The sequence below is a fragment of the Argiope bruennichi genome, chromosome X1 (genome assembly GCF_947563725.1).
Source record: "Argiope bruennichi chromosome X1, qqArgBrue1.1, whole genome shotgun sequence".
NCBI lineage: Eukaryota > Metazoa > Arthropoda > Arachnida > Araneae > Araneidae > Argiope > Argiope bruennichi.
The window spans coordinates 13,814,337-13,831,713 of NC_079162.1; the positions used below are offsets into that span (position 1 = coordinate 13,814,337).

The 17,377-nt window shown below is 27.8% G+C and overlaps 1 protein-coding gene across 1 annotated transcript in view; it reads right to left on the reverse strand.

The window, feature by feature from the left end:
- LOC129959065 (inner centromere protein A-like) overlaps positions 1-15,459 on the reverse strand; it is a 48,297-nt gene extending 32,838 nt beyond the window's left edge. Inside the window, exons 1-2 of the mRNA XM_056071861.1 lie at positions 15,234-15,459; positions 477-625 (exon numbers count right to left, since the gene is read on the reverse strand). Coding sequence (XP_055927836.1) covers positions 477-625; positions 15,234-15,239 — 155 coding nt within the window. The 5' untranslated portion in view covers positions 15,240-15,459. The remainder of the gene's footprint in view (positions 1-476; positions 626-15,233) is intronic.
- Between the last annotated feature and the right edge of the window lie 1,918 nt (positions 15,460-17,377).

Consider the following 17,377-nt stretch of genomic DNA (forward strand, 5'->3'; position numbering starts at 1 on the left):
CTATATAACAGCAAATCATACATTTATTGATATATATACTGCAGTTTTGAAGATAAATCCACTTCAATAAGTTTAAAGAAAAAACATTAAATAAACTGAAAGTGTAGGCCAACTTTTAGATTTTTTTTTTTTTTTCACATTACGGAACACAATAAAAATATAACTGATAAGCATCCTTTATTGTTACATTTTTTAATCAGCAATTCTTAATTTCCTAGTCCTACAATATTTTGAATTCCTATTTTGCAAAAGAGTAATTTTTATTAAAAGAATGTATCCTTTTTAATATTCTTGCAATGATTAGTTTCAAGAATTTTTTTTTTAATTCTCTTCATATCATCATACCATGTTCAACAGGTTGGGAATCACTATTTTAGAGAAATAAATATCAAGAAAGTAATGTGTTAATATATTATATTAATTAAACTGCTTTGATTTGATTTATAATGTTTAAAATGTATTACAATATTAGTTACCTTTCTACAATGCTACGAGCTTTGTTTTTGACCAGAGATATCCATTCTGAAATACGAGGAAGCATGAATTCTGATGCATTTTCTTCAACAATCTTGTCAGAAGAAGATGATAAATCACTAAGTAATTTCAAAATGCTATTAGTTGCAACCTAAAACAGAGAGAAGTTATGTTAAGAATAATTTAGAGAAAAAGTTAGAAAAAAAAAAAAGTCAAATTTTAAAAGAAGAGATTTAATAGAAATAGTTTCACATAGCAAATGTCTAGTACAATTATTACATTTTTTTATATTAATATTTTCAATTGATTTTTACATCAGAATTCCATATTTCAACTTCTTATTTGTAATAATGATTATTCCCATGTTTTTTCCATTTATTTCATTTAAGACTACTGACAAACACATATGATCGATTCAAGAAAATGAAATGATAGCTAATAATGAGTTAATTACAGTTCAGGAAGTGCTTCTGATATCATATACTTCATATCAAACAAGGATAGCCTGGCATAAAATTGGCAGTTTTATAACACATCCTTCAAAGAATACAGTAAGTTCATATATAGATTGTTAGATGAATGACAAAATGTCTTGCCTTTTCTTTGGGATCATCTTATTATACTACCATAAATTTTTCATCTGATTAAGGTAAAAAGAAATCAGTTTGAAGTAAATTATGATATAAAATTTAATTAACAAATTCTGCAAAAAAGATCATTGAATATCTTAAATAAGCAATTTTATGAAAAGTTTCATTAATACTAATAATTTAATAATATATATATATATATATATATATATATATATATATATATATATATATATATATATATATATATAGGCAAAATATTAAAATATGCTTTAAGGAGGAATGCTTGCAACCATAAATACATCAATAACATTTAGGTTTCATATCTAAATTTAAACAATTAATCATAAAAATTGTTAAACAAATTAACCATGTCTTTGAAATTTAAACACTAAAAGGTCATTCCATGTCAACTCTGCACAGGGTGTAAACCTCATCATCTCGGATTTGCTTGAAATTTGGCAGATATACTACTGATATAGACTTGGAAAAGTATGAAAATTTATAGAGATATGTCAAAGTCATTTTTTTAATTATAAATCTCTAAAGGGGCTAAAAACAGTAAACTGCAATTTTTTGAATTGCTATAGGAGCTTTCCTACTTGAATTAGATACCTGGTATAGATGCCATTTTACAGCAGTTTTCATGCTCTTTGATATGGTATGCAACACTATATAGGTTCAAATAAGAAAAATTTCTTAAAATCTAATTTAAAATCTTATTTTTTTTTCTTTAAAAAAAATACATATTTTCAAATCTTCAAATTAATTAAAACAACTAGTTTGCAATGTAAATTACAAGGCAAAATAAAAATTTTGGATGATAATTCACTGTTGAAAAAAAATAAAAACTACAGATTCTTTTCTATGAATTCAACTTTGAATTCATTTCACTCGATACAATAATGCTAATATTGACATTTTTATAAAAATAAACATGAACATTGATATAAAGATTCCACTAATGTATCTAACAAAATTTACTATTAAATAATAGGATCTGTTTATCATTTTAAGCTTGAAAAAGTTTCATTTGCTTGATCTACATCACTGTCAAGAACACAAGTTCTTCCAATAGGAGTCGCAGGATTTACTTTTGCCAGAACATCCATATTTGAGATCCACAGAATATCAGAATTTCATGGATAGGAAAAGGATGCAGAAAAGTAACATTTACTTTACTGAAGTATTCATTTTTCTCTAAAACATAATCAAGAAACCAATTTTCTTCATAGATAGCAGTTATATATCTTGAAATGCATGTTAATTTAAGTTTATCAGGAGATTTTGACAAATCCTTTTCAAACACTTTTGAATCCAAAGAAACGTTTTTCACTAATATTTTAGATATAGATATGGGAATGAATGTATGGTACTGCACTGTTCCATTGATGGACAATACTTGATCAAAAGGATATTTAAAAAAACATTCTGATTCAGCATAGTCTTGTTGAGTTGAACAAAAAAAATCTATATTGGTAATATTTTGAACCAACCATTCAAAAAGTTGTAGTGGCATTTAAATTTGGTTTCCATTGTGTCTTTTCAAACTAGATTGAGCTGTCAGTCTCTTTGCAGAACCTTGTAGTCCATCACAAGGTCCTTTACCATCAGCTGTGGCAAAAAAAATGCCACCTTCCTCCCATTTTAAAATCATTTTGATACAATCAGAAGATCCCCCCCCCCCCCCCGTATTGAGCCATATACGTCTGAAAAACAAATAATCTTTCTTGGAAAATTTTCAAATTTGAATGTCAAAGAAGGATAAGTTTCTTTTGAAAGGTGTATACAGCAATTGAATTGTGCTCTAAGGAATCAGAAATAATTGTGTAACTGACATGCTGAACTTGGTTTTCCTCTTTGAAATATATAATCAAAGGATGGATTGTGACCTGCTGGCTTTCCCAGTGGAAACTCTGTGCTTCATCTTGTAGGATAAAGTTGCAATTTTTAAAAAATCAAAGATGACAACCAATTCTGATTCTTTCAGATTTGTATTAAGGAAAGATCTCTGCTGCTTGGCAATGAAATCATGCTGAACCAAAGAAGATAACCTGATGTAGAACAAATCAATAAAATCTTCTGAATCCTTCTCCAAAATTTGTAGGTTACAATGATCAACTGTAAACCATTGGCAGAATTGTTAGTATTTAATTGAATTTTCACCAAAGGATTCTTCCAAAATTTTACATACCTTAGTTCCATTTGGACAGCAAGCACATTTTCCCATGTTACAATCAATGGATGATGGATTCCAAAGCATTTTTGCAATATACTGCTTATAATTTTGCATTTTACCATTACAATAATCAACTTAGTATTTTCATTCCTTTTTTTCATTTTAGTTGAATAGTGCACACACAAACAGAGTGTGTGCCACTTTGACTGGCTAACACATGATGCTTAGGTCTTTATTCAGCAAATTTAGAGAAACTTATTTTTAAGTTGATAAACTTGTCCTTAAAATATTTATATGCTTCTATAAGGTTACATAGTACGAGTCTTTTCGAAATGATTTACTTCCATCTGCTTCCATATCTTTAATATCCAGCATTGCCCTACTAATTTCATCATGCTTATAAAATCAACGTTCTATTAGCAAACTTTTCCCTGGTTTCTAGAAACCTTTTTCTTTAAGAATTCTTTTTGATTGCCTGACAGTGTAGTTTGCAGCATTAAATCCATGCATTATCTTTCTAATGCTCCAATTTTCAGATAAACATGTTAGAAGCATTAACTTTTTTATCCAACTTGTACAACTGGAAAATTTAATTTTCAGATTTTTAACAATTTCTGATTTCTCAGTGTCATTATCACTTTCTGATGAAGAGCTTTCAGCAGCAGCAACTAAAAGTTCATGCTTCATAGTTGAAATTCTTTTTACTTTCGATGTGCCATAATTCTAGCATTTTAATCAACTATTTCTATTGATTATCACTATATCTACTATTTTCCACTATTTCATTTAAACAAATTTATTATAAACTATACACTAACTATTATATATCTACTAGTTTATAATACTAGTGCATAGTATTATAAACATACACTAAACTATTTATTATAAACTAATTATTGTAATTATTAGTTTAATTAAATTTATTATTTAAATTTCTTTAAAAACATTACTTCATGAAAAAGAGATTCAGTTTTCATTTTTTTAACAAATCATCCAAATTTATATTTTGCCCTGTGATTTTTAATAATTCACACTATTCATGGAATTAATTTGAAACTTTTAAAACATGTACTTTTTGAAAAAATGAAATTATTAAATTGATTTTTGAGACATTTTTTCTTATCTGAACCTATATGGTGTTGCATATCATAGGAAAGATTATGCAAAATGCTGTTCCTTACTTTTAGCACCATTTATGAGAAATTTTGAGATCTACAATTCATAAACAACTAGACATATCTAAGCAAAATTTCATATTTTTCTAAGTATATACCAATAGTACACCTGTGCCAAGTTTCAAGAAAATCAGAGTTGGTGAGGATAAAAATTGTCTTTTTCTGTGTTGAATTTATGTAGAATGACCTTTAACCATAAACCAAATAATAGGCACTTCAAATGTATAGTGTAATAACATTTGTCTATATTTATATGATGCAAGCAACTTTAGAACCAATACAATCATATTCACTGATCAGTTTATTGTTAAATATCACTTTCTAAAATGTTAAAATATTTAAGTTAGTGATGTTTGATATTAAGCTGACACACTAAAAAGATCCCAACAAATAAGTAAAATAATTCCAAATTTCATAATTAACAAAAACATTCAAGCAGACATTAAGCCAAAACACAGACATTACTTTAATAAGAAAGCTTTATATCTGTTATAAAATTGACTATACTTGATTTTCAGTCAAATTCGACAAACATGCAATAAGAAAATAAATACTGACCCAACTTTTTAGCATGCCTGAAAATAATAAATTATATCCCCTAGATAACAATGGATGATTTCAAGAAATAGTTCCCTTTTCATTTAATTCAGTAAAAAGAAATATTTGATTTAGAGAATTTTATTTATTAAATAATAACCTTATTATTCATATTTATAGGGTTATAAATGCCAATATCATCAAGCAGTTCCAACAGAACCATCCCAACAAAATACTTTAAAGATTTTCTTTAACTACAGTATGAGCAGAGAACATTGAATAGATGAAGGTACACTTGCTTTTAAGATGAAGTTTTGGCTATTTGAGAAGCTAAATTTCTGTATAACCTAACATTTGTAAAAAAAAAAAAAATTGTTTGTCATAGCAGCAGTATGAAATAAAGAAATAGTATAAACAGTATAGCAGTATGAATTAAAGAAATAGATATTAAACACAAAAATATAAATATATTCTATGGCATAAATCTTAAAAAGTAGTAGCACATTTGATGGAAATGTAGCAAAATTCAGAAGACATTTGGGGCTTAGAAAATGAAATCAAAGAACTCATAAGATATCTATTATTTATAAATAATATTAATATAATTTGTGAGCCATTACTTCAACTTAAAAAAGACTGAAAAAACAATGGCACATGGCAAAGCACAGCAAGCTACCTGAACATACACAAAATATATGCCTTGGTTTATGCTTATACTTGATGTCATAGCAAAATGGAAGGTTAGTATATAAGTTGCAACATCATGCGCATAAGAAAAAAGAAACAATTTGTATGAATGCATAAAAATTTAATTGCAGAAATGAAGTCTGCAATGTTTTTGCTTTAGAGACTTTTTTTCTTTTTCTTTTTGGCTATACAATAATACATTTGTCTTAAAAGATAACATCAGATTCTTCTCACTGTTCTAACCACTTCACAACAATATCAAGGCAATGAAAAACTTCTTTACCAGATCATCTTTTTCCAGCAGGGTTGTTTTCAATGCATTTTTCCTTGCCACTGCAAAGGTCATTAGCGACATTGGCAAGGATTTAGTGTTCATCACAAAACTTGATATCCAAATTCATCAATATCACATTCGAGACAATTTTGAATATATCATTAGTTGTATTCTTCAAATCCTAAAGATTCTTTAATTAATCCAGCCAGATCGGATACAAATTAGTTTTGTAGTGGCTCTTCAAGTGCAGTAATACATTCATTTGATGGAAGATGCTTATTACAAGTGCTTGCTATCATAAAGTTCTTGATAGAAGCCCAAGCATCTGCTGTCATATACACAACATTCAAATTAATATTGGTGTATATACTAGCTGAATTGTTTTTTTCATATTCTTCCCCATTTATAACCATTAACCATAATACCTTTCGGCATCCTCCTGGTAGATCAGTTGGGGGACTAACATCAGAAAGTAGCATCAGCAGAGGAACCCTTCACACCCCACCCTAGTTCAGAGAAATGAATTGGGGTGTTATCAATCAGCAACAAACTATTTTCAGAATGCCTAGTTGTAAGTTAATGCTTGATGATTTCAGAAAAGAAGAAGGGAATATATATTATACAATTCAATAAAAATTATTGTATCTATCTATGAATTCTTCAGGTTTATGTAAGAGATTTGCAATTAAGAGACATTTACTGGTCTTTTAATTATACACTTTCATGAACCATGTGTAAATAACATAACCTAAATACTGATTTTCTACCATTTTCATAATTTTTCTATGAAAGATTCCATATCCACCATCAAGTACATTCATAAATTTTGTAATACCATCACTGCTCTTTTTAATGCTCTTTTTCTCCATATTCACAAGCTAAGTTTGATCCACTAGTTATTTTTCAACGGGTTTTTTACTTTAAGTTTACCAGAAATACTGAAACAATGCATTAACATTTAATCACCATTGCAAACAGTACAAAATTACAATACTGTCTGTTACAAATGAATATTCACATGCTATTGAAGATGTGAGATTTGCCACATAGGCCAGTTGGCATGAAGAGGAATAGTACTGCAGTACAATAGCATTAGTAAAACTAGAAGACATGATAATTTAAATTTGCTGACAAGAACATTTTTGTTTTTCCTAATGTTTTGGTTGATTATTATTCAGATAACTGATGCCCTATTAAATTATAAATACTTTAATATAAGTAGATGTTACTTAAAAATCAAAAGGATTTCTAATGCACAATATTAGTTCTGAATAGATACATATATTTTGCTTCATGTAGACCAACACATCCAATTTTGAATTTTGATAAATACATCGATTTAAGAACAATTTTTATACTATTTATTCTTAAAAGAATAACTGATTTTAAAAGTTAAAAAAAATAATACAAAAACTTTGAAATAATAAACACTATGCATTATTTTCATCAACCAGCCAAGGGGCTAGACCAGCCTTTTTTTCGTTCAAAGGAGATTGCAAGAAATCAATGTGTGAATTTCTTCAACAAGGACCCTTAAAATGCAGCAAATTGATGTAAAGATGAGATCGAGAAATTTTCAGCATAATTGAATAATGCCAAGCCTGCTCTAAAATATTAAAAACATGATTTTTTAAAGAAATTGGAGATGTGCAGTCTTAAAATTAGAACATTTAGTCATTGGAACAGGAGGTTTTCCCCATGACCCCATTTTTGCAGGAATTATCATGGATCCATTTTCACTCAGCCAGTTTCTATGACAAATACACAGAACAGATAATATATGAATTTATACATAGACTAATTTTTTTTTCAAAAACTGCAAAAAATTGTGCAAGCTGATAATTTTTTTTAACATTTTTCTATTATTTTTGGGATATTAAGCATAAAAAATTCGAGTAATATCCCTTTTAATAAATAAGTTTGGAACAAATGTGGAGGGCAAGAAAAAGGAAATACTGATGCAAAAATCAATTATTAATTAAAACATATTAAGTTTAAAATGTTAAACTAAATTATTACAAGAGAGAGAAAAGAAATAGTGCCCAATAACAAGAGAACAGATTATAAACTTAAATTTCCAGAACCTACTAAGTAAGTAGGGTTGAATCACCACAATCACAGGGGGCATAGTGAGAGACTGCTGCAAAAATTATATACTTTAAGGTGCCTTAGTCAAAAAAAAAAAAAAAAAAAATTAAGCACCTTTGCACATGTAAATCTATTTTTTTTTCTAAGCAAAGGATGTTTTCTAATTTATAATAATATACAGTTTTTACTTTAAAAAACTTTTTTAATTAATTTTAAATGTGTTCTTTAAATTTTATTATTTACTTCAATGTCCAAATTAAGCCCAACGTTTTCTAATGTAAAACAATTATGCCTTTTTGGTTTTGACAAAAACATAAAAATAGCTGTAAAAATGAAAGGGGGGAAAAAAACTATCAATACCAAAAAATTAAGCCAACTTTTATAAGATTAACAATAAAGATCTCTGCTCTCTTTCAACATTTCTTAAAATTAACAAATCTTTTAGATGTATATATCATTTATGAAAATGTTGATAATAATGTAGAAGCATAGCAAGACCAAAAATTTTGTATTTGATTTTTATATATGCGACAGAAAATAAGATTCAAATTGGCTGGGATGGAATGTGTAACTTTCCTCGTGCATTAATTCACTACATTTAGTAATTTTATTTCCAGTCTTTTAAAACAAAGAACTAAAACATTCCAGAATGGCTACCATCATAAGACTGGCAAAACTGCCATGAAATTGAGGACAGAACAAAGCTATATTCTAAATGTGATTTTAGACCATTTTTTTTTTTTTAAATACAAAAGAATAGTAGAATTCAGAAATGATCAGATTATATAAAAACTGTCTAACTGTTTTTTACTTCTTAAGTTTAGTAAAGGCCTTTATTGAATGGTATAACCATTTAATAAAAGCCTACTTTCTAACCTATATGCAATATAATTTTAACTTTTAAAAAATTACAAAAAAATGTGAATATATACTTTACAAAGAAATTAAAATACTTTAAGTCCTAGTTTTCATAAACAATGGAAATAAATTCATGAAACTAAAAATTTTTTTAAAAAGTCAGCTCCGTAGTTAGATGAAAAAATTTTTTTTTTAAAAAATGCCAGTTGAAGCATTTTTTAAAAGGAATTTAAGCAGCAGACAATATATAGCATTACTTCAAAATTTAACAAAACTCATATTCAATGAACTGCTTAAAATTTTTTAAAGTTTAAATTAAAGCAAAGAAAGGATGTTATTAATCACATCTTTAACAGCTTTGAAATAATGCGACTCAATAATTCGAAGAAGTAATGATATTGTTTTGAATTTCATTATAATAAAAGTTATTGTTACAAATTGTGTTAAAAACTGATTTTTCAACAATTATTAAAACCAAAGAAAAAAATGCATTCATTCAAACAAAATTCATATAGTTAAAAAGCTTTATTTTATTTATTTATTGAAAAATCTTTAAAATGATGAAGAAATAACTTTTGTGTGATAATATGCTTTGATGTTATGGTGAAAACACGATAAAATACTGTTTTTATGCTGTGCTTTTATCAGGATAAACGTTTACATGTAAAGAGATATTTCACTAAGAACAACTTTTTTCTAAAAGTTGTAAAAAGAAGAGGGGAAAAAAAGAAAAATAAATTTTAAAATATAAACCTAAAAGAATAAAAGTTTTGAAAAAACTTTTTTTTTTATTTTAAAAAATTTCAAGTATCAGATCCAGAAGTTTCTTTTTCTTTAGTAAAAACTAAAATTTGAAAACAAACTGGTCCAACAAACTATAATTTGCAAATGAATGGGGACATTCATAAAACATGAAAAAATTGCGATGATTGAAAATTTATGACTTCAAATTATAATCTCATCATATTAGATTTTACGTAATGGACTGATGTAATTGCATACTCCAATGAATTGCATTTCAATATAGTACAGTAAAATCTTTTTAATAGGTTCTTCAATCGATTATTCCAAAATAAGAATGATGATCAAATGTGTAATGTACTTTATAAAGTGACTTCACTGTAAATGTCTTTAGAGCAACTTCTTCAATGTTTAATATATCTCCTTCGTGTTTCCAATTCATTTTGCTGTATTATTATTTTCTGTTGATCGGATCAATCTATGTTTTCTTTTTTACAAATGAATAAAAGATTACATATATTCATCAGGCATAATTTAAACAAATTCTTCAAAATCGAAAACAATCAAAATTGAAGTTCGAATGTTTTTCGCATTGCCAGAAGTATGGCACAGTAAGCATTTCATACTGCCGTTTCCGGATAACTTTTCCAGCATTTCAATGAACGGTAACGCACAGAAAGAGGGATTTGGACGAAAAAAGGCTCATTAAGTATTATTTTAATATACGTTGGAGCATGTGTACCTATAATGTATCAAACAAACTTATTTCTCATGTTTAATATTATTTTTAAATAATAAAGCTTTCTGTTGAATGTATGGAGAATTTTAAACAAACTCAAAATAAAAAAAAAACATGTTACAAGAAAATGTTAGCAAAAACATCCATTTCATGTCATCCATATGAAGAATTTAATAATTCATGTTCATAATGTTTAAAATTAAACACACACACACACAAAAAAAAAATGTTTTATGGAAATAATAGCAATAATATCCATGTTTCATAGTTCAACAAAAAGATCTCTAAGAAGAGGGGGAAAACTTCTATTCTAAAATACTTATTTAATTAAAATAAATTGTTTTGGAATTATAATAATGTATCAATATTTTATAACCAGTTTTGAATATTAATACCTAAAATGTAATACCCATACTTGAATATTAATACCCAAATTTGAATATTAATATCCATACTTTCACTCTCATAACTCACGGTATGATCGATTTGATGGAAGAAAAAGGGGAGGGGGAATAGCTCCATATATATCTTTTTAAATAAACGAGACCATTAAAACTTAAAATCATAATAGTAAAAGGAGCTGGACTTTAATTTGATTGCCTTTTCCCACACTACACAAAACCATTTTCACTAATAACGTCGATAACTTTTCGTTTTGAAAAAAAAATAAAATCAAAACTTTTAGTGAAAATATTATATATTTATACATATATGCAATAAATTAGATATGGTGGTTAATCTTTCTCTTCCATAGTTTATTTTAGACTATCAGTAAAAGTTTGATTTTCATTAGTTGCCAATGTTTCATTCCACTTATGAAAAAACACCAGCGAATTATCATCTAATATATAAAATTAATTTTTGTTTGCTCGTATTTTATGCACTGCTGTACTGTTTCTCCGATTGCGATAAAACTTTCCCCATTTATTGTTTGCACTTGTGATGGTTACAGGCATAGTACAATTATTATATCTATTATATAAAAATAAATTTTTGTTAGTTCATATTTTATGCGTGTCAACCGTTCCTTTGCCAACTTATCACTTGCACTTGCACTAAAGTTACAGGCATAGTAGAAATATTAGCATTTATTTTGAACACAAAATTTACAAACGAATTGTTTCATACATTTCTATTATTCAACATTATTTTAAAATTGACAAAAGACAAACAGTAAACGGCACATGTCATTCGGGGTTAATCACACTTATATCATACAAAATTATCATCATCAATGCCAATCAATGTGAATGAAATGAAATCGAAAATATTAAGTGAAAGCACTAATTTTTTCTCTTTTCGTTAAATAATAGTCATCTACACAAGATATTTTCACTCAACGGGAAATTATTTTGGGTGTGTCAAACCGCACATATTATTCCGAGTTTATCTTGCATGCTTAAAATAGAATTATTATTATCGATGCCGATCAAGGTAAGTTATACATATATAGTTATATCAAGGTAAGTTTTCCAATGCAGACAGTAATTTTTCTGTTTATTCAGTGAAACGATAAACGATATTTCGGTTATACAAGCATATACAATGTTAATTGTTTCGTCAAAAAATATACCTCCCAAACGTTCATCACTTAGATCAACCGGGCAAGCACGTAGAAATAAGCAAATTCAAGTTACTCAAATAAAAGAGGAACAATGAAGCAAATTGTTTATGAATTGCAAATTGTTTATGAATTGCAAATTCACGTGCTTTAGAATCTCAAGATCAGCATGCAGCAAAAATCAGCAGACAACGTTTTTATGCTAAACAATAACGCACATCAGAATCAGAAGACCAACATCCAGCAAAAATCAAGGCAACTATCCTTAACAGAAAGTCGAACGGAGATGATGTGCACATTCCACACATTCCCATTATTCCCAAAGAGCCCCATTATTCCACAAGCCTTTTGATTTTAAATGACTGCAGTTCCCAATCTGACTTGCATTCTCGATGACCATCAACCAGGCACAAGGTCAATCACTTCAAGTGTGAACTGAACCTAGAAGATCCACGTTTTTCACATGGCCTTGTTGTATGTTGGATGCTCATGAGTTGGACAGCCAAGAAATTTATTTGTTTTTGTGAAGACGGGAAAGACCAAAAATAATGTCTACCCTAAAGCACTTGAATAATAAATTATAAAAAAAATATTATTTATACTTCTCCTTTATATATCATTCATTTTCAATGAATGTATTCATTGTCAACAAGAAAATAAATAATAAATAACATTCTTTCTATTATTCCTAATTAAACAAGACAGCTACTTCAAATTTCAAACGACATTTCCAAAATTATTTTTTCTGCAGCTGCTACGTGCCAGATACCACCTAGTGTTCAATAAAAATTATAAAAAAAAAAAAAAAAAAATCCAGTTTTATAATAAATTTCCCAACCTCCCAGAATACCCGATGATTCCTGGTCTGCTGGCCACCCTGAACTACCCACATATAGCATTCATCATTTCAAAAATGAATATGTTCTAATATATTTCTAATATGAAATGGTTAATTCTATCTTCTATCTATCAATACCATCTTTATAAATACAAGCACTATCCTGAGGGAATTATCCATCCCTGGCAAAGTGTACCATTAAAATAACAGGACATACTACATCTGCAATAACACTTAAATATCCTTCAATATTGCAATATTGAGAAACTGTTCCCCACTAATCAAAGGATCCACAGAATATCCAAAAAACATCTCCCAAACCATAATATTGCTACCAATAGCTTGTTGCAATGCAGTTTGTGCTGTTTTCTCCATATTCACAGTCTATGTGTGCATGATATGATTGAAAACACCTCACTGGACCAAATGACACTTTTTCAATAATCTACTGTCCAATTGTTGTGCTCTTTTGGAAAATGGAAACATATGCTCTTGTTCAAGGCAGACAAAGGCTTTCAAACATGTTGTTGTCCAAATCACAGGGTAAAGTGTGGTGAACAGACTGTTTAAAGATCTTTGCAGTTGTCCTTTGATTAAGATTTCTCACAATTTGACATATTGTAGCTCTTCTGTTGGACTGCACAACTATGACAAGTCTTCTTTCAGATCGAGCATTCAGTAACCTATGACAACCATCCCAAGCATGATGCAAAAATCTGGTTTTCTACTTGACAGTCCACTTTCTGTAAACATTAATAATCGCTGCTCCCAACCACTTCAAGAGTGCAGCCATTTTGTTGATACTTGTTCTAACATTTCGCTACTTTCATCCCATGTTCAGACTCATTGAAATCATATATTTTGCCCATTTCTTCCCATGCAACACAGCGTAACTGATGCTTCACTTACCCTGCATTCCCTTTTTATAACTATCTCATTCTCTAATGGAAACTATGGCCATTCTACATATAAGTACCAACTGGTCATAATAATTTGGCTTCTTGGTGCATGGGCCTAGCTTTGTAATTAAACTGTTCATTTAATAAATTATTTGTTTTAAAACTCTGTTTCTTGAAGCCAAGTTTGTATTCTTGATTGCAGTACATAATTACAGTGACTTTTCATATCTTTTAAAATAAAAATAGTTGTATTTAAACGAAACGAAATTTCAATTTAATATACTATAATTTTAAAAATCAGTGCTTTTTAAAAAAAATTTCTGTAAAGTAAAAAAAAATTATTAAAATTTCAAAAATCGTTTATTTGAATTTTTTAGATTATACAGAATATTATAAGAACAATATATATGTATTCTTTTCTTTTGAAAGATACTCCAGTAGGCATAGAACTCCACACATTATTTAAAAAATATATATAAATAACCCTTCAAAAGTTTTTATGGCCATATTTACAGATTTTCTGGTTTATCTTTATTGATTCCTTCTTGAAAATTGCCTTGGACAGAATTTATTTTTAAGATTTGATAAGCATCAATGCATATTCATAAAATTCTCATTTAAGTTAAGTCATAAAAAAAGATAATTTTTCATCTTAACATAAATTTAGCTTTCTCCATCAAATCAGTAGAAACTGTGAAATTCCTAACAACCTATAAAACCTGAACCATATTTGATATACAAAAATAATTTATACATTATTCACATCAATGAGAGGAATAAATACACAATGTTTAAAAATCTGAATCATTGCAGATGTACAAAATAATTTATACATTCATGTCCATTAAAGAAAGAAAAAGGCAAATTTTCACCAAAATTAGAAATCATGGAAAACAAATCTTATTTTTTTTAGTTCATTTGATGTGGAATGATCCAACTTTGACATCATTTCTTTGGTCAAAATAGATGCAACATACACTGGAATATGATAACTTAGTAATAACAAGATCAATAGGTTTAAAAAAGGTCCCAAAGACAATTTTTATCTCACCAAGATGTTCATCCATTAAGATATATTCTTTCAACTCTTTACCAGCTGAGATTTTCAACTAATTACCAATAAGAATGCGTTACAATAACATTTGTCAGCAGTTATCTTACTGCAAAATACTTCTAGAATGTCATTATACATAATAGGAAATTACAAAGGAGCAAAAAAAATTTTTTTTTTACTAGGGAATATCATCAGAAAAAAAAGATATAACTTTAATTATCTCAATTAAACAATCAGAACAAGACTGGCATACAGCAGGTATGAGTCTCAAACGGTATGTCATATTAAACAAAAATTAACTAAATTGCAGTAAAAATTTTGAAATTCTGCTTCAAGTAAAATAATTAAATAATTTTCGGTTCCAATATCTGATTAAATTATGCCAGCAAACCATTAAAGATTAACTTTATATACATAAATAGTTAAACTGTCATCATCATTTGATTTCAAGCAAATATTGATAAATATCTAAAACGTTTCTTTTGTCTGATACTACACATTTACAAAGCATAATCGATATTAAGCAAAATCAAACTTACCGACATTCTGATGTCAATAAAATCGTTTCCACATCCAAAGAAATTCGTTATATGTAAACACACAACACAGAAAATCAGAATATTCCCGCCGTCTTGTTACTAGTCAACTGGTAGATACTGGTTTCAAATCTTCTTCTGCTGCTTTTACCAAATGCTTCAGCTTTCATTTATGTATTTTCTGCTCGCTTCTAAAATTTGCATGAGAAATAAAGAATAATACTAAAAATTAATCATAACATTATGGAAGAAATTTATTTTTGAAAGATCATCGCACCTGCATAAATGCTGAGATAATTTTAGTTCTGAATAAGTTGAATTCATATCGCACTATAACAGTAAACCAATTCTGGATAGTCTCGGACCTGAGGTGGATGCTATCGGCCGTATTCACCAAACCGGTTGCTAAACATCGGATCGTTCAACCCATGATCAACGACAAATCATCAACCAATGATCATTGGTATTCACGAACGTTAATTTTACGACTAAGCATCAAGGCAGCTTTTTCTGCCTTTTTCAACCGGAAATGGATTTTCACAGATATATCACATGATTATCAGCTGATGGTTGGACCTTTTTCATGTTTTTATTGTTATTTTGTTTCTTTCCGAGATGTGTGTGAGAAATGTGGGACGATCAAGCGAGAAAACAATGTGATGTTGTCTAGTGATAAAACTCATCGACTTTCTTACATGATATTATTAAGCTTTTCGTGGGATTGTTTCTCTGAATATACATTATTAAGCAAGCATATTTTAAATTTCCACTGTATTATGTTACTAAACATTTGAGCATTTGCTGACTTTTGAATTGAGAATATGCATATTAGCTGCTTTTCGAATAGTTTTCTAATGAATTGAACTTTTACAAAAGGTCTATCTTAAAATTAAATTTCTAAAAGAAATGCAGATTAACCAAATTGAGTTCATTTACATATGGAAATATTTTATATATAATAATAGAATATATACATAAACAATACAAATAACAAACTGCTGCAAACTGATTTTGAAAGTGAAGAATTCACTGTAGTTTCTTCTAAACAATGAATTTAACAAAATTTGAATTTCTAGTAAATTATCATTAACTGTAAATTATATTTCTGAGAAATGTGACGAATATTTGAACAAGTAAAAAAAAAAAGCATAACTTTCTTTATTTATTAATTATAAACTAGTTAAAAATTTGAAGCTAGGTAGATTTTTTTTCAGACCTCAGCATTTTTTACAAAATATGGCATTTTTTTTTTTTTTTTTTTGATTTGTTAACATCAAAATTTTATTAGTTGAATCATATTACCAGGAAATCATAATATTGATCTTTGTTCTTTTTTATGATCTTTCCATGTTCTTTAATATATATTGTAATGAATTATAATCATACAAATTGTTAAAACACAGCAACTTCCTTGTCTTTGGCAAGGAATTCACAAAATGTTTATAACATTTTTGTTTAAAATGTTTATTTTGTTAGAATGCATTTTAATGAGCAATGGATTAGTATCCTGAATTTTTAATATAATAAAGAGGGGGGGATTTAGTGTATAAATAATTGCTTACAAAGTATTATGACTTTCATATTAGTAAATTATTTTCATTTACACAAAACATTTAAATTTCCAAAGGCTATTTTAATTGCAATTAAAAGCAGTGATATCTCTGACAATCCCATATAATTGTTTGTATGAAGTTTATAACGTATTTTACAAATTTCTCTTTATTTGACTTTGAGCATTTATTTGTAAACAAATAAGTTTTAAACTTCCACAATATGTATAAGCTTCCAATATGTATTATTTTAGCAATATGTATTATATTTCCACAATATGCTATATTTGAAAAAAATAGTAATATTACTTTTGGTGTCAATATTTAAATATGTATTAGCTGTCTAAATCTTCAGTAGTTTTCAAAATAACATTTTTTTTTTTTTTTTTTTTTTTTTTTGTTCTTTTCTCAAAGCAGAAAAAAATGCTTATTCTGTGCTATGCTTTTATTTCTGTAGAAAAGCAAATATGGAAAAATATGCTTATTAATTATCAAAATATTAAATTTTTACATATATCATTGTTAAAAAAATTTACAGATATTAATGTCAGAATATATACATATTAGAAGAATATATACTGCAAATCAGAAGATTCA